At 37.6% G+C, this 19177-nt stretch overlaps 1 protein-coding gene across 1 annotated transcript; it reads left to right on the top strand.

The window, feature by feature from the left end:
* Positions 1-1871: 1871 nt before the first annotated feature.
* Positions 1872-10566, top strand: preb (prolactin regulatory element binding). Its single transcript, XM_036587493.1, has 10 exons — positions 1872-1927; positions 4647-4817; positions 5056-5251; positions 6071-6297; positions 6388-6468; positions 6592-6719; positions 7522-7695; positions 7971-8043; positions 8149-8308; positions 9651-10566. Exons 2-10 carry the CDS (start codon positions 4683-4685, stop codon positions 9743-9745), a joined length of 1269 nt encoding a protein of 422 aa, XP_036443386.1. The 5' UTR covers positions 1872-1927; positions 4647-4682; the 3' UTR covers positions 9746-10566.
* Positions 10567-19177: the final 8611 nt, after the last annotated feature.

The following is a 19177-nucleotide window of genomic DNA, read 5'->3' as shown; positions in this document are numbered from 1 at the left end:
TGTTCATTGTTTAGTGATACCCCTCCTACATGAACACTGTCATCACAAGAGGATTGTATATTTAGAGCAGACACTGTATTTGTGCTCGCCAGCTGCAGTGGAAAATCGTGAAAGCCAGCAACACTCAGGATTCTTGAGTCAGTTGAAATGCCCTGTTAGGAATGTCACTGTCTGTGTTCAATTCATATGTGATGTGTGTGATTACTGATTAAAACACACACTCACAAATAAACACACAGCATCTGAGACCGGATGCTTCCACTGACACCACCCCAGGCTCGTATTGATTATTCCACTGAAACCCTGTAATGACTTAGTAATCAATGGCTGGACTGCTGCCCTTTATAAAGCAACAAACACATCAACATCGCGTCATCCTTCCCCTGCAGTTCTGGAAAACATATCTGCCCTTACTCAGCCATGAATGTGACATCACAACCTCACCCCAAGCCTTTCTTATCACTGATAAATCTCTCTGCTGATCTGCCATTTGTTCCAGTTTATTGATATGCATGATATTGATTTTGCTTCAGTGGATTTTGGATTGGGACATAGAGAGGGTGGCATATAGGCTTCTGACAACTGATATCGACTACTAACTTCATGTTGCTTAGAAGAAAAATCAAACCTGAAAGAGGACAAACAAGCAAACACCATCAGGACAAACAAGCAAACAGCAAAAGGGACAAACAGTGTGCTTATCATCATTTTTTACTGTAATTGCTTAGACAATATATTGTGTCTTAATACATGTATTGATCACATGAAATAGCAAGTTTGTTTACCTCAGTTTCCAGAATCCTCAGTGCCTTCAATGCATTGCTGTTTGCTTGTTTGTTTAACCTCGCTGTTGTCTATTCAGCTTTGGCAGGCATTTTAGAGTATCTCACAGAAAATTACAGATGGCACAAAACTACTTGATATTGATGATTATTATACAACTAATTTAATCAGTGATATTCAGAGAAGGCTAATGATAAACTTGGTAATGCACTGTATGACACAGCAAAATCAGGCTGCATTGGAAGAAATGAGCTTTTGGCAACATCTTAAATATAGCCAATATATCTAATATTTATCATTATGAGATTATTGTAAGAATATTGTTTTAGAGAAATTGTCTTATTCTATAGACAGATAATTTAGATTTTTCAAGACATATTGTAGATACATTTGTTTGTTTTGTTTGTTAAAGGTGCTGTGTGTAAGATTTAGGGGTATCTATTAACAGAAATTGAATATAATACACAAAACCATGTTTTCATTAGTGTATAGTCACCTGTAACTACAAATTGTTGTGTTTTTGTTAGCTTAGAATGAACTCTGTACTTGAAGAAGCAAAATAATATTGGGATAGGAGACGGAAAAAAACCTAATGTAGGTTCTACTACACGCTTGGAAAGGAAGAGGTGAGGGAGGGGTATTCAGTTGGCTGCAATCTGCAACCTCACCACTAGATGCCACTAAATATTACACACTGCTCCTTTAAATGACTACAAACAAATACATGCAAATAAGCAAAATAATTTTAGAATATTCTTACAACAATTTTAGAATGATAAATATTAATATGAATATGAATATTAATATTTAAAATATGAAACCAGATTTAACATGATTTCACAATGTATATGTATATGTAGCCCGTGTATGTCATATGTGGAATTAAACTTAAGTTACATAGAGTTGCATGGAAATAAACTTTAGATCTGCATTTTAAACAGGACAGACACTCCTGTGACCGTGTATAAAATGCTATAACTGTACTAAAAGCTGCTTTCAGACAAACAGCAGTAAAAACTTAGCGCATCTATTACAGATTATTTGACAGGCGCCCTGCCGCGGCTTTATTTGACGCATTACGGTAAAAGCTTAGCCGGACCACCATCAGACGAACATGCGCAGGATATAAGCTGCTGACGTGTAGGTAAGGAAGTGGCCAGATTTTGATGATTTTCATTGTAACGTTTGGTCTACTGTGCGACATTTAACATATCTTTAACAACTGCTTGTATAGAAAGGTGTGAAAATGTGCACACAATGTCTGCTACTACAGAAATCCTGGACATCCGCTTTAAACCAGTCCAGAATTTAGCCTGCTTAGCGTTAGCTAACTTAGCCGGCTATCATTCACACACAGGTCTGCTTAGTAAATAGAACAGATGTGGAACATTAGCTTTTCAGTAATATTAGAGTGATTTGTGAAATTGAATTGTGGTCCCTACTCAATAGTCTACGATAAAATAAAAGTAATATGTGAAGTTGCCGGTGTTGTCAGGCACAGCTACCTTTAGCCAACTAAGCTAGCAGTCAGGCTACTGCAGTATCCGATTTGTTATTGTTGTTAACGTTAACTTAAGAGACGGATCAGATGAGGTGCACAGGTGCGGACTGCTGACTACTGTAGTCTGCAGTGTAGTGTAGTGTAGTGCTGAATGGTGAAAAACCTTTCATAATCTAAGTGACCGAACTGACGTGAATAGAAAGTGTGATGGAGCCCAACTTAATCTTTAAACTGAGTCAAATAATTTTCCGAGAATATTAAGAACTATTCCTCAGGTTTTTGTACTAACCAAAGTACTGAGACAGCATTCATTCATGTTGTCAGTGACCTCAGGCTCAGCGCTGATGCACAAACTTGCACAACTTATTGGATCTTAGTGCAGATTTTGATACCGTTGATCACAAGGGTCTGATCCACCATCTTGAATATTGGGTAGGCCTTTCAGGCACAGTTTTAGAATGGTTTTCACTTTATCATCAAAAAATGTAATATTTCTTGTGGAGTCCCACAATGTTCAGTTTCGGGGCCTTTGCTTTTCTCTTTATACATGTTATTTCTAGGTGATGTCATTAGGAAACATAATATCAGTTTTCATAGCTATGCTGATAATCAAGACTGTTGACAGGCTTTCCAGCTGTGTGTCAGATATTTCTTAGTGGGTTTCACAAAACTTTCTTCAATTTAAAAACGAATGCTTTATGACAAGCTCAGTTTTTTAGCTTCATATACCAAACCCGAAGTACGAAATCTGGGTGTAATCTTAGACTTTGACCTCTGTTTTGTCCCACATGTAAACGCAATCACTAAAACAGCTTGTTATCATTTGAGAAATATTGATAAAATCCGGTCTTTTCTATCTCAGAGTGACGCAGAGAAACTTGTTCGTGCATTTGTAATCAGCAGAGTTGATTACTGTAATGCTTTTCTTACTGGGCTCCCTAAAAAAAACAGTCCATCCTCTACAACTCGTACAAAATGCGGCAGCACTAATTCTAACAAAAACAAAACCGAGAGCTCATATCACTCCCGCTTTGAAAAACTGCATTGGCTGCCTGTATCTTTCAGGATAGATTTTAAAGTTCTGCTACTAGATTTCAAGGCTCTGAATGACTGTAAAGCACCTGCTTACATCACAGAGTGTCTGTCTGTTTATGTTCTAGCATGTGATCTTAGATCTGCAGATAATGGCCTTCTGCAAATACCTTCCATAAAATACAGTAATTGTGGAGAGTCGTCTTTCAGTTATAATGCTTCTAAACGGTGAAACTCAATTCCACGTTTTATTAGTCGAGCTCAGTGCTCACATTTGAAACTGTATCTCTTTAACTTAGCATTTAATTAAAATTGTATTTGTTGTGTGTCATTGCATTATATGATTTTAAATTAATAAATTAATACTCAGAATTTCTTCTGTTACTCTTATGCTTTATCACCTGTATGTAAAGCACTTTGAGCTGCCACCAGCATGAAAAGTGCTGGATTATTATTATTATTATTATTATTATCCTCCCTGTCCTTCATTTAGATATTACTCAACTCGAGTAATATTAATCCGATAGCACTAGTTATGCTGATTGTGAAATGTTTGATTTGGAATTGATGCATCTGAACCAGATGTGATTAGACTATGTTTGCAATTTAAAGGACCCATATCTTTAATTTTTCTTGTATTTTCATTTTACATATTCAATTTTTACATGACCATTTTTCAACATTAAACAGGCTGTGCTGCATTACTTTGCTTTTAAGACCGATATATGTAAATTAGCGATCTTCATTTCAAAAAAGCAGTCAGGGCTGAAACATTCCTTTTAACGCCAGTGTAAAGGGGTGGGACTAAATTGCTGTAGGCTCAATAGGCGTATATATGTAAATATACTGTTTTACATACAGATAGGCTGTTTTTTGTATTACATACTACATCAAAGTATTTTTTTAAAAAGTGTTTCCATGATTCGGGCCCTTTTTTGTTTTTAAGGAAAGTATCGACAGTAATTATTAGTAAAAAATAACCATTGTTGGATTGGCCCGACCAGATATATATATTTTTTTCTTTTCTTCATAGATTGGTCCATGATCTGCACTAATAGTCCAGTCAAGGGGTGTCCAGTCTTATCCGCAGAGGGCCGCAGGTTCGCTCCAAAAAGGAGGTCACCTGATGAAATGTTTGAAGACCAACTGATTAAACAAGTAGACTCAGGGGTGCTTCAGCTTGTTTGAGTGAAAACCTGCAGCCACACCAGCCTTTTGCAGATAAGATTGGACACTCCTGGTCTAGTCAGTTGAGAAGGTGTATGATGTTATTTGCTGTTAGTCAGCTTGGTTGTATGTTAATGTATTTGATGTTGTGTTTATCAAGCAGAAGTTTACCGTGATAGTCCAGCGACTACAGGGAAGCATGGGAAGGCGAAAAGTACCAGACTTGTATCGTGCCCCCTTCCCTCTCTACACTGTTAAAATTGACCCCAAAACTGGACTCATCCTTACTGCCGGAGGAGGTGGAGCGTCCAAAACGGGAATTAAAAATGGAGTGGCAAGTATCTAAATTAAACCTTCTGTGTGCCAAAGAAACAGTGGTTTCATACAGTACAGTACATTCAGTACATTTAGAAAGTAGGTTGTGTAATTTGCTGTTAACCACATTTGCAATGGATGACTGTGAATGTTTCAGTGTAGAGTTAGAAAGTATTGTCTTGGGATGTGTTGTTTTGTTATGCTTCTGTGTGATTGAAGTTGTGTGATGACTGTATGCTCTTGAATATGGCCCTCAGCACTTCCTGAGTTTAGAGCTGGTTGGCAGCCAACACAGTGCCACTCTGCTGCACTCCCATGACACAGGGATGTGTGCCACCATGAATATGGCCCTGGGAGATGACGTCATTGCTGCAGGGCAAGATGGCAACTGCAACTTGATGCGCTTCAAACAGCGTGCACCTAAAGATGGACGATCAGGCTCTGCAAAGGACGGTTAGTTGAAATGTACTGGCAAAACCAATCTCTGCATAGTTTCCCTATTTACCTATTATCAATTACTAAAGTAATTAGAGTTTTTGATAATTGATAAAGTGATTGATAATGGGAAAATGTCATAAATCTAAATGAGTCAGTACTCAAATTCTTTATATGTATCACATACAGCCGTTTTCAGACAAAAGGCGAAAAGTTAACACATCCTCTACACGGAACAAACTTAAAGAAAAAAATATGCCGTAACTTTTATGCAGGCCACAATTTTTTCCCAATATGTTAAATTCAGCAGAAAAACAGTTTTCTCTGTTAACTTGTTTTCACTTATAAAACCAACAAAACATGTGATTTTGGGGCGCCCAGACTTTTGCATATGACTATGCATCAGTATGGTTGCTTTGCATAAATCACTGAAGTAGGGCTGTTAGTGCTAAATCTAATATAAAAATAGAAATGTTATATAAATATTTGTAATAATATAACTCATTATGTAGTTACTGACATAGGTGTAATGTTGAATTAAGTCTGTGGTGTTTACTGCTTCTAGGGCAGCGTTTCTTTATCTGGTTATATTTGTGCACATGCACAGATATAGAATGGCAACGAGATTAAATGATAAATAGATTAAATAAATAATCTGATTTGATTTTTGGGTTAAAATCCCGTTGGCTTTATCAAATTTTCATAGTATGCTGTTCACATAACCACTTGAATAAACTGCTAGTGTGTTTTGTTTTTTTTCTTTGCTATAAGCATTTGTGTCAACAGCTAAAGGAATAGTCCTCTCACTGGTCACGTCTGTTGTTGTTGCATTGGCAGGAGCGGGTGAGCAGGGTGGTGCTAGGAGGCGAGCGGGGAAAGGCCAAAATGGAGGCGGAGACGTGGCCCAGATGAAGGACGAGTCCCTGCAGATCCTGGTGGAGGATGTTGGAGTTGTAAAGTCGGACCTCAGCCCTCAGGACCCGGTGCAGAAGTGCGTGCGTTTCAGCTCTGACCTGAAGCTGCTGCTGACGGGAGGGGCTGACGGTTATCTTAGAGCGTGGGAGGTGAGCATGCTTAGACAAGCCCCCAGTCACTTCAGCTGATTGCTGCTCTCACAGCTGCATATTAACATCAGTGCTTTACTCCTCTTTCAGTATCCCTCCTTGAAGGAGAAATTGAACTTCAAAGCTCACAAAGATGAAATAGAAGATTTAGATATCAGCCCTGATAACAAGGTATTGATATGGTAATAGATGTATATGCAGATTTTGTGTTTTTCAGAAATTATAACTTTATACTTTGCAATAATTTTATTCAGTAGAGACAAGTAGAAAACAGTGTGTCTTTGTGCTTTTCAGCACATCGTGACAGTAGGGAGAGATTTTGCATGTAGTGTGTGGAGTGGTGATCAGCTGGCGCTGGGATTATGTTGGCACGACAACGTGCCGCATATCACAGAGAAGATGTATCGCTATCAGTCGTGTCGGTAAGTTACTCCAAATTTTTGTTCCTGATGAGAAATTGTATAATCCTCTGTAAAGTTTTAAAGGCGTACTCTCTATCGGCAGCGTCTGTAATGCACAGTTAATTACCACATATAACATATTTCCGTGTGCTTAAAGGCCCCATATCACAGAAAACCACACCATGCTTGTTTTGACGTAAATGAGCTTGATGTAGAATGCAAACAGTGTTGAAGTTTCAAAAAACACCGTTCACTCCGTTGTCCATACAGTCCTCTAAAGGGAATAAGCTGCAAAAACAGTTCATTTCGATTGAATTGTTTTTGTGATGTCACACACATGCTGTTTACATAAATCTGCTTATTCAGCCTACAGCAGCCTACTCATTCAGGTTGAAGTGTCTCAGCCCAGACTGCTTTTTGAATGAATCACAATACAGAGCAGCCAATCTGAACAGAGCAAATTTACATATATCAGTCTTAGAGGCATGTTAACAAAAAAATCCTGTTTAGTTCTAAGGAATAAAGAGAAGTCGGAAAGTGGTTATGTAAAAATGAATTATGAATTACAGAAAATCACAAGTGTTCCTCACGGGCAAAAAATACAAAAAAAGTAGGATGCTTGTAATATATACCTGTCTATTGACTTCTGTTGTAAGAGTGCTTTGAATCAACAAGTTATGTTCTTTACAGAGAAACACGTAAAAATTATTGTCCATGGTAATTCTGTGCTACTGTTGCAACATATACAGATTAGGTTGAACATTTCTGCAGTATCCTGTAATTAAAGTTGTCGTGCAAACATTCCTTCTGTGTTTATTTTTAGGTTTGCTAAGGTTGAAGACCAAAAGGACGCATTAAGACTGTATACTGTCCAGATTCCCCACAAAAGAGAGCGCAAACCACTGCCGTGCTACCTCACTAAATGGGATGGAAGGAGTTTTCTGCCCCTGCTCACTAAAACATGTGGCAATGAAGTGATATCCTGCTTGGGTGTGAGGTGGGGATTGAATGTCCCTTATCCCAGGGGTGCACTACTCTGGTCTTGGAGTTCCAGTGTTCAGCACAGTCTGATGATTTACCTGCTTAAACACCTGTTTCAACTTACTTGTTGATTGCCAGGTTTAGTGAGCGTGTTAGAGAAGGGAAACTACTAAACTGTGCTGAACACTGGCCCTTCAGTATGGGTGTTGTGTACACCTGCCTCATCCTGTTCATTAGTTGTTGTGAGGTATTTGTGTGTTGTGACTTCTTCTTCTTATGTTTGCTCTGAAGTGACTCTGGAACATTTCTTGGCCTTGGAACGATCACAGGATCAGTAGCTATTTACATCGCTTTCTCTCTGCAGGTAACTACATAGGTTTCTACTCATGTATGCAAATCTAATACAAATGAGTAAAAATTTGTAATATATTCTGTTAACATTTCTTATTTCTTCTTCTGGATCCTACAGAAACTGTACTATGTACAGGAATCACACGGCATTGTGGTGACAGACCTGGCTTTCCTCCCTAATGCCCCCAAAATCAAACCTGTTAAGGGAAATAATGAAGTGGCCATGTTGAGTGTGGCTGTAGACAGTCGCTGTCAGCTGCATGCTGTGCCCAACCGGAGTAAGTATAACTTTCATGTGGTTTAGATGAGGAGGATTTGGAAGTTTTGAGCAGATATTCAGCTATTCAGACTGCACAAATGACAAAAGCGAATTTCAATCCAGTGTCAAAGCTGCTTAGTTGTTTTACATTTAACCAGTGTCGATGAACAAAGCTAGCGCAAGTTCATCAGTGATAGAATTAAGTGTGTGTGGTTGAGTATACCATGCATGCACCACTGATTTGAATCCCTTTAGCAGAATTTCATATCTCTTGATTACTGTTGGCTGAAAGATTGGATAAAAAAGGTGTTGATTTATTACCGGTTTTCATACTATCATTGATGGCCACTCTGTACACATATAAAACTGTTATGGATATTTGTGTATAAAAAATAGGATTAGAAAGCTTATTAATATGCTTTTAAAGAACTGAACGAGTCCCCAGATTTTTCAATCATATAAAATAGCCGCTTTTGCTTTTTGTAACTCACTATCTACCTTAGTTCTTAGCTCTTTTAGGTAGAGAATGTGGCAACTGTAGCTTGTGTCCCTCATTTTCATTAGAAGATAAATAGTTATTAAACCAAGGTAAAGATGGTTTTCACAAGTACACTTTAAAATTTCTGTAAATGCTTTCTGACAATCCTAACTATATTATGGTTAGTAAATTATACATTTTTGGAAAATTTATTGTGGTTTATTCGTGTGCAGTTGAGTGCAAAAGTTTTTACATGTTTTGTTGATTTTGTAAGTGAAAATAAGTTAACACGTCCTTTCCAGGAACAAACACACATACACACACATTTATTTTTTTTCTTTTTTCAAACACTTCCTGTTTATGAAGATGAGTACTTATTTTCATTTAAAAAATCAACACACATATAACTTGACTGGGGCAGGCAAACTTTAATCTTTTTTGCTCATTCTAGTGATCCTTTTCTGGGCCTTTTATCATTAGTTAAAATGTATTGTGTATTTTTATATAACCATCTTGAGTTCTGCTTACTATTTTTATCCAACAAATTGATGTTAAAATCTCCAAGTACAGTAGTTTTATCTCAACAGTTGAACAGTTTGAAATGTTTATCTAAATGACTATAAAAAGAAACATCAGGTGGCTAATAACTGATGCTAGAAACTAGCTTATATATCCATTTCATGGAATATTTTAGGTGAACTACTTGAAATATGACTGTTAGTATGGACATTTTATTCATTTATCTATCCATTACTTTAATTTACCAGTTAGCACATTCTCTTTCACAATTACAATCTGTTAAATGCATTGTCTCTTAAAAGCACTCTAGTAATCACTATGATGCAACTGAGGATTTAACGTGTTTTGTCTTTGTTGTGTCCAGGATCTGTTCCAGTATGGCTGGTGCTGTTCCTTTGTGGCCTGCTGCTGGTGGGCGTCATTCTGCTCCTGCAGCATCTCTTCCCAGGGTTCATTTAATGTTGAGCTCCGTCAGGGAGGGGGTGGAAAGCAACTCAACCTCACCACCAAGCCAGTCTTCAGCAGCGACTCAGCTTTCACTGTGTTTACCAAAATGACTAGAACACAAGCTGCTGGAATCATTCTACAAATGATGACAGTTCTGATGTAGAATAGTGGAATAGTCATATTTAACACTTGTATAAAACTGAAGAATCATCTCTGGAGCATGTTTATGTTCTCAAGTTATGGATGAAGAACTGGGGTTTTACCCGGTGATGGAGCCAACTTTTTACATCCCGATGATGAGCTTCGTTTGTCTACCCACCTCAGTCTTCTCGATGCTGTATGTGTGACAGACTAAACAAAGAGAAGAAATTGGGTTCCTCTTTGCTTTTTAAGATGCTCTCATGGAGGTGATCTGTTTGTCCATCAGACACTGTGGAATACCTTTAATGTCTATATAATGCACAGAGAGGGCCATCATTGAATATTTTAGTTATTTAAGACATATGGAAAATATAAATATAATTATAAACCACTTCGATTACGGTGTGGATCTGTTGGCAGCCTTTATTGCTGTAATGTTCTTTGACCCAGTGGAGACATTTTCTGTATTTATCACCTTGCAGTTCATGCACAGGAAAGAGAATGCAGCTGATGGATCAAATGGATGTAATGAAGTAAAAAAATCAACTCAATATAAATGCAACTTATTGTTAAATTAGTTAGGATGCGCTTTATATTACATAACCTTATGTTCTCTACTTAAACAGAGCTGCAAAAGTGTGTGTAAATAATGTCATTTGGTATAATAACTTTTTTTTATTATTATTTTTACATTATTCTTTGTCATAATTGGCACAAAGCTGAAATAATGAAAAATAAATGTTAGTTACTAAAATGTACTATAATCACACTTCACTCACTCACTTCTTTCATAGTTTCTCTGAATGGATCTTGTCCATCAGTGTCCCCATCTGAGAGGCCTCGGTGGGTGATAGCAGCAATGAAAAAGCTTGTTTGAGATTTATTGTTGTAAATACAGGTTTGTCCACTAGAGGACAGCAAGGCTTCATTTTAGAGCAACCATGAACAGAGTTGGTCAATCATGAGATAAAGGATGACAGAATAGATGTTCTTCTTGTTCACTTAAATTGTCAAAACAATATGAATGTAAATAGGAAAAAAAAACCTTGAAGCTGCACCATATTAGATTTGTTTCAATGAAATTGAAAGAAACAGCTTTATTGAGTCAGAAAAAAAAAACATGCTAAAATATGGTATGCGTGTGCTACTGTGAGCCTCCCCGTAAAGCCTGAAATCATAATATAAGAGTCAAAGGCTTTGGGTCAGACAAAATTTTTCAGACCACTTCATACATCTTGTGTTAGCATCATGCACAGGCTCAAAAAGACGGTCCGACTCAATGTTTATGTCTCGAATGCAAAATCAGTACTAAACTAATGAAGATATGATGACAGTAGTATATAATTCACTTTACATCTTCAGAAGACATGACCTTTATGTTTTGACTGAGTTCTCTTTGAATACTCTTTCAACACACTTGCAATCATCAGATTCATCCCCCTGGTTAAGGGATCTAAAGCACAACCAACAGTACAAAATGCTCTGTACGTTGCGTACAATAACACATTTCCACCAGAGAGGTCTCCAAATTCCCAAGTCCTCAAATCTTACATAGTGTAGCTTAAAGTTTTTATTTATGTGGTTTTAAACATAACTGACAAACAACCAGAGAATCTAGAACACCTGAAAAAAAGAACTGACAAACCAAATGAACAAGAGTACATGGAGAGAGGACATTTTAGATTCCAATAACAATCAGATACAGTTATAGAACACCAACCCAATGTTCCTGTTAGTCTTTGTTTGATTGTTGTGTTCTATACCTGTGTTTGATTGTTGGAGGAGTCTAGAAAGTCCTCTCTCCATTTATTCTTGTTCATTTGGTTTGTCAGTTCTTTTTTTGGGTGTTGTAGATTCCTCCAACAAGCAGACACAGGTATAGAACACCAATCAAACAATAGTCTTTGTGAATTATGAGTGGATGATATGCCAAAAAATATATTGCAACATTTGAAGACATTTTCAAGATGCACAATGTGTATCTCGATATTTGTTTTTTAAAATACTATTGATACTGTCTTCAAGGTTTTATATACTGTGGTATTGTTTTTAAAGCAATGACGATATCCATGATATGCTCAGAAAAGCATATTGTGACATAATTTATCATGATAAAGCTAAAATATTATATTGCCCACCCCCAGTGTGAATGGCAATTAAGAGGCTTTCTGTTTGTTAGTCTTCATTTGGTGTTTTCTGACCTTAAGCATTACAGTCAGCCTCTTATTTGACAGCATTCAACTATGAAGGGCTTGATAATTATCAGATGAGTTAAATTAGTGCTGCATCTCTCCAGCACTGCACTATGTACACCTCTGCTGCTGTGCTATTCATGTTTGTTTCCCATTTCTCTATGTCTGCTTTGATTCGTCAGGTCCACGGAACCGATGAATATTAATGAAGCATCTCAGTGAAGGACAGGGCAGCTGGCCAAAATCCACAGACTTCTGCCCCTGCAGGAAATCACACTGATAATGTCTGCCCACACGAGTGAAGAGCACTCATAGCAGATATAGAAAGCAGATGAAGAGAAAATGATTTGTCCCATTAGATCAACTTATATTATTTGAATGTCCCTACAATTACTGCATACCGTTCACAATGTCCTACTTTGAGGACAGGTTATCTTTGCCTTGGTCAGTCAAGATCTTTTCAGATTAAGAAATGCGGTTAGTGTTTATCCTCGGATAGTTTAAAGCTAAGCACGTTCTTTCCAGTGGTGAAAAGAAGGACAAAAGAGTTAATTAAGTAGTCATTGCTTTCTTTGTGAGAACACTGAAGTATATGGAGCAAAGCTAATTCAGTGATGTTTCCAAGTCTTCAGCTGAATAAACCACCATTTACAAGGCAGCATTGAAGCTCAGAATACCGTATAAAGTGGTTGATGTTTTACAGCACTAAGCAGAACACCATCATTTTCACAAATCTTAATTTGTTCCATCCAGTTAAGCACATTGCCCAAGCTTTTATTGAGGCTTAATGGCCTTTAAGTGTAAAGTTCAGAGTTATTTTTTCTCATGCTCTTTGGCTTTGATTAAACTTGACAATCATCCAAGTAACTGATTGTGCATTTTGGTCACCTGTAGTTCCTCTTTGTGAAGCCAGAGTGGGTCAAATCATAGTTTAACATATGGGTGTCAAGTATTATTTGAATCTTTGAATACCAAAACTATAACACTTTACTGAAGGGCAGAACTTCTACTTTAGCCTTTCATGACCGCTGACATAAATTTATATAGACATTTATAAAGGCTTGTTTCAACAAGTGTCAAGTTGTCATAGCACAGGCTTACATGAAATGACATCAAAATGGACAGAAGCAGCCTTTATGACAACAGGAAAAGGTCTGTTTAAAGGTTTAGGTTAAGGACAGTTATCAAAGCCTTATGTTAATGTCAGGTAGCCTTTAGAATGTTGCCCATGAGTGAAGTGTTACTAAAAAACTCTATGCATGGGTGAGATTAAATGTGCCTTATTATACCCTTATGAAGCTTCTAATAAAGGCAAATGTTCTGATTAGGATGTTCTAGGTGTTCTTATTTTTCTAGTTCCACAACTTATTTGAGACAATGAACTATCTGAGACTACTGAGTCTCAAACAAGTGTTTGATTATTGCTATCCAAAATGATTTATTTTTACTTTTCTACATCCTTCAAAAACAGCAGCTGTCCATTACATTGTGTGAAAATTTCATGATGAATGGACCAATAAAAATGCTTCAAAATTTCTTGGAATAAAATCTCTTACATTAAAAGTAAAACTCACAGTGAAGATAAAGAACGTTTTCGCCCTCTCCTGTAAACTTACCATTGTGGAGATACTTGTTTTTCTTTGGACAGTGACGATATGCAACTACAAAAAAAAACAAAAAAAATTGTTGTTACATTTTACTTCAATATGTGTAATAACATCTTTGTAATTTAAGAAGTGTTAGCTACATAGAAAAGCTAATAGTGCTAGTCTTTTTATATTGTTAGCAATCACCAGCCTATCCGGGAAACCCTTCAGACAGTAGGTGGTGCAATGAAGTTTTGAGAGGAGCAGCAAACTGGAGATAAGTCCAAGAGTAACAATTAGTTCTAACATAATAAAAAAGCTAATAATAAAAGCAGTCACTGTAAGACAAAAAGTACTATGCAAGTTTAAAGATTCATTCAGAAGAAACTGAGCTGCTTTTGCAGAAGATAAACTCAGTCAGAATGTTCTATACCCCTACAAAGGGGTTCTTCAAGGGTTCTTTAGTAAAGTCAAGGGTTCTTTACTAAATTGACCCATGACAGCTTAAAAAAAGAATGCTTCAATACTCTTTGCATCAAGATGGGAGAACTGGTTACATATGGTTCTATATAGCACCAAAAAGTGTTCCTCTATTGTTAAAAACAAATAACTTTTTTGGTACTGTGTAGAATTCTTTTTGATAAGAGTGTCACAGTGGGATTGCAAACTATTAAAGCTTACTTGGACTGAAAGATTTTCTGAGACAGATTATCTCAATTACCACACTGCACTGTAAATCTGGACCATTGAGCTAGTGAGGAACAATGCTTAAGCCTATAAATATGATGCTTAGGGCTGTGACCTGGACGTCTGCTGCAACTAGGAGTCAGGAGAATCACATGAGAGAATTCTGGGAGGTTGTGGACCAGGCAGGCGCCATCATTGTAGATGCTTTGTATGGGAGTAGTGGTGTGTGAAGGAAAACCAGCAAGGACGGAGCTGCAGTCCAGTGCTTCATTGAGGGCTTGGGCAACATGGGTGGTCAAAACAAAAAGCATTTGTGCCTTAAAGGAATGACTATTTCAGAGTGATCCAACCTAACCTCTATTTGACATGCTTGTAGCACACAGCTGATTATCATGGACAATAATTTTGCTGTTCTTAGCACCTGCAAAGTGCAGGGAGATATATCAAATTGATTGTTTGTGGTAATGGACTATAGAATGCAGATGGGGCAGATAGAGATTACATTGAAAAATGCTGGAGTATTCTTTTAAGCCCCAAGAGGACTGTTGAAGAGTCATGTGGAGACGTTTAAAGTGTTTTTTTTTTTTTCCCCACTTTCACTGTGTGCAGCCTTTCTGACCACCCAGACTGTCCAAGACCTCAGATTGAGTTGAAAAGCACTGGAGTTTTTAAAGGCATTAACATTAAATTATACTCTTTAAGCAGGAATGTGCTGATAAATAACGCCGTTCACACAAATTCTAGTGCATCAAAGAGCTGATATAGCAAAGAAAGTGAAGGTAAAGAAAGGAGAGGTGACCTAAGTCAAACGCACAAATAGAAACCCGCACTGAGCCGACAGATGGCACTGTGGATCAGGCCAAAGGCTGTGAGCTGGAGGAAGCTGCCGTGTTGTTGACCTAACCTACATTCGCTTATAGAGGCACAACATTCCCACAAACACACACACAGACTTCAGCACAGACAGGGGAAAGTTCCCTTCAGACTAGAGGTCCATGGTTTCTGGCGTGACGTCCGAAGTCACCTCGCTAATGCAGGGTTTCACTGTGAAACAACCACATTTCTGTCTGCTCTGCTTGAAAACTGTGAATTAGCGCGTGAGAAAGAGAAGAGCAGTCATCAGTGTATAAAAAAAAGTCAAAAGAACCCCCAAAGTTACATTGCAAAAGTTCAGCAGCCATTACACAGGGCTTTTGTAACGTCATTCTTCTTGTCAAACTGTGAAGCAGATTCAGATGCTTTCTAAACACACCCCCACCCTCTACTTCACCGGGCCTTCTACAGTGGGCAGGAAACACAACACCCACCTCTCACCTACACTGGAGCCCGGCAGGAAATGAACACCCCAGACAGAGCAGTGTCTCAGACTCCACAAGGAATACATACTGTCCCTTTCTCTCTTTCTCAGCTTCTCACATACCCTTAAGGCCTACAGAGCAGTCTGGTCTGTAAAGGGGATTTCAGTTTGGTACAGATGTTTTACTGGACAGTCCCAGACAGTTTGCCTTTAAAGGAATACTCCAGCATTTTTCAACCCAATCTCTATCTGCTGCATCTATACCTAGTGGTCAATTATCACAGACAAAAATAAAATAGAAACCACGTTAACTCAAAAAACACACTTATAATAGAGGCCAATGAGGAGTTGCTTCAAATTACTGTCCGATACGGACATTACAATATGAAGGAGGCAGACAGAGATTAGGTTTAAAAAGGAGTAATTAATTTTATGTGATTACTTATTCATGTATCAGTTGCCTCTACATGATATGTCATAATAAAGGTTACAATGGGCTTAAGAGTGTCAAACATTGCTGTCAAAGAAAAAGAAATAAACGACCTCCAAAATGGTAACTTTACAGGAGAAGGCGAAACATTCTTTACTTTTTGATTTCATTCCAGATTTTTGGATCATTTCTATTGGTCATCATGAAATGTTCACACAATGTAAAGGACAGCTGCTGTGTTCAAATGACTTTGATTGAATAATACAATTCATAAAAAATGGAGATACCTTTTTTTTTGGGCCAGCTACAATATGTACTTCAGTTTTGCAGTTTTGAAATAAGTCTCCTTAAACTTCAAGAGTTTTAAAACTTCACTGAAGATGCCAGAGCACAGATTTATGCTTTACTTACTCTAGTGTTTTCCAGTCTGCTGATTCTGTAGCATATGTTTGCGACAGACAATGATTTTAACGTATCCCTCTGTACGAAAAGAACAGAAAACCCATAGATTTGAAGTGCGCTTGCAATAGAAGCCAGTTGACAGTTGCTGAATCACACGTTAAGTTAAATGTACGTATTTGTAGAACACTTTCTTGAATTCTTCACTCTGTATAAGTCTGTATTTTCATTCTTTCAGAAATAGGGACGATTATCTTTGATGATTTATTACCAGCATAGTGGTGTGTGAGTGGCCTAATTGTTTTCTTAATGTGGACTTTCATGGAAGTGAATGTAATCGGAATTGCTTTTACTGTGCTACTCTAATGTTTTAGCGTTGGATTAGATTTCATGTTTTTGCCATCCAATAACTTGTATTGTTAGAGTGCAGTGGTGGAGTTTTCTGTTCCTCTTTAATTACAGGGAAATGCACTGAAAGTATTGTCGGTGGTGATCAGTGGTGTTATATGGATGCGACAGACAGAGACTGAGTTGAAAAACAGCCAAACAATCCTTTAACAAGAGATAATGATGGCTCTTTATGTTCTCAGACTGTCACTTATTCTGACACTTCATACTGCAGGTACAGTGAGGGCATATTTTTCAGTTTCTAAACTCATCATAGCAGCATTTTACATCCTGGTTTGTTTAATGAAATGGGGCCACTCGTCAGTGCCTGCTCTTCATTCTTGTAAAAAAACAAAAAACAAAAAAAAGCTTCATAAATTCCCTCACTCAGAGAGTTATGCACTTTTTGACTGGATTTCAAAGGTGTGAGATAAAGTTCATAAAACATGCATGTTTCCACTATAATTACAAGCCTCTCATGTTGCACTGAAAGATCAAGCATCTCAAATTAGGGAAAGAAAAAAATCCATTCTGCCAGATGAAAAAGGTTTCCTGGGGTCAATTTCACATAAAATCTCCTCTTAAATGTAGAGCAGTTGAGCAACCATGAAAGGTAATGTAAAACAGGCAAGGCACTATAAGCATCCCCTGCTTCTGCTGGTGTCAGCACCATAAACAACTGACATATCAGAGTGAGACTCAGTGCGTGCCCCCATCCTAACTCCCAATGCTGTGCCCCTCTCTGCCACTTTTCATATTCCTGCCAACTTTACTTAGAAATGGAGAAAGTGTACAAAAGAGGACACAATAAACTCTCAAAGAAACAAAAAAAACAAAGGTGACTAACGATTTCTTATGGAGATGATGCCAGAGAAGAGTCACATTTGGTTCCCTAAAGAGCCTTCCAATGGATAATTAAATGGCATATATTTTAAATTAGATGTGTGAGTTTGAAGAACCTTTTTAAAGTTTTAATAATGTAAAGGTTCTATACTAGTTAAGGATTGGCAAAGGTGTCATCCTATAACAGCACCATGTTTGAAGTCACTGAGTTCATCAGTATGACCCATTCTACTGCCAGTGTTTGTCTATCGAGACTGCAAGGCTGTGTGCTTAATTTTATCCACCTGTTAGCAATGGGTATGGCTGAAATACCTGAACTCAATAATTACGAGGGGTGTCCACATACTTTTGGATCTATAGTGTATATATCTACAGTGAGTAAGGGGAAACAAGTGTTCACACACTTTAACTTTTGTTATTTAATCTACTTCCAGTGCATATTATTATATACACTTCAAATTTACACATATTTATACAACGCCATTGTTGGCAGTTACAGCTTTGAGACATCTATGGTAAGAAGTAATTAGCTTTTTGTAGAATTGTGGTAAAAATTTTGGCCCATTTCTCTTGGCAAATCATCTTCAGTTCCCCAAGGTTACAAGGGTTCCTCTGTTAAATTTGCAATTTCAAAATCCTCCATAACTGTTTAGTGGGATTAAAGTCAAGAGATTGGCTAGGCCATGCAAGAATCTTCACTTTCTTTTTTAGAAACCAGTTTTGAGTTATTTTATCTTGTCTTTGTCATTGTCTTGTTGAAACCTCTATTTTCTCCCCTTTCTTAGCCAATGGGATTAAATTCCTCTCTAATATGTCCTATTAAATCGGTCCAGTCATGTTTCCTTCAATGACGTGTAATGCCCCAGTACTGTTTGCAGAGAACCAGCCTCACCTCAAGATGCTCTCACCTCCAATGGAGATGATTGCAGTGCAGTTCATTATTGTTATTGTTCTTATTGCTCTGTGTGTAACTGTTCCTGCTACTCTCAGGTCATCATGCAATTCTTTTTGAGTGACTGCTGGCTTCTCTCTTAACTCCCTTACCTGTCTGAGAGAAATCTTATGTGAAGCACCTGTTTAACGATGATTAGTTGTGGTTTCATGAACTTTCTACTTGCATAATATTGAACAAATTGTTGTGACAGACAGTGTGCAATGTTTCCCTGAATTAGAATTTGTTTATTTTTACCTAATGGACAGCATAACGTCCTAGTAAGTTTATTCTCAGGGACGCACAGAATTTAGATTTTGAGACATTCATATGATCCAAGAGGTTAATTAGGGGGTTCCAGATCCCCCAGAACGTAATGTATTTCGCACCTTGGTGACAGGGATGTTTAAGGTCTTTGTTAAGACTCTGTAGCTTTTTCCACTGGAGTGATGTTTAATAATGTTATCCCTGTGAGCTCCTGAACCTTTCTCCTGATTGCTATTTGTTGTGTGAAATCTTCCCAACCAGTGCAAATATCTTATAATGACACT

Source organism: Colossoma macropomum, unplaced genomic scaffold (genome assembly GCF_904425465.1).
Source record: "Colossoma macropomum unplaced genomic scaffold, Colossoma_macropomum, whole genome shotgun sequence".
Lineage (NCBI taxonomy): Eukaryota > Metazoa > Chordata > Actinopteri > Characiformes > Serrasalmidae > Colossoma > Colossoma macropomum.
This window is presented reverse-complemented; position numbering and strand designations above follow the sequence as displayed.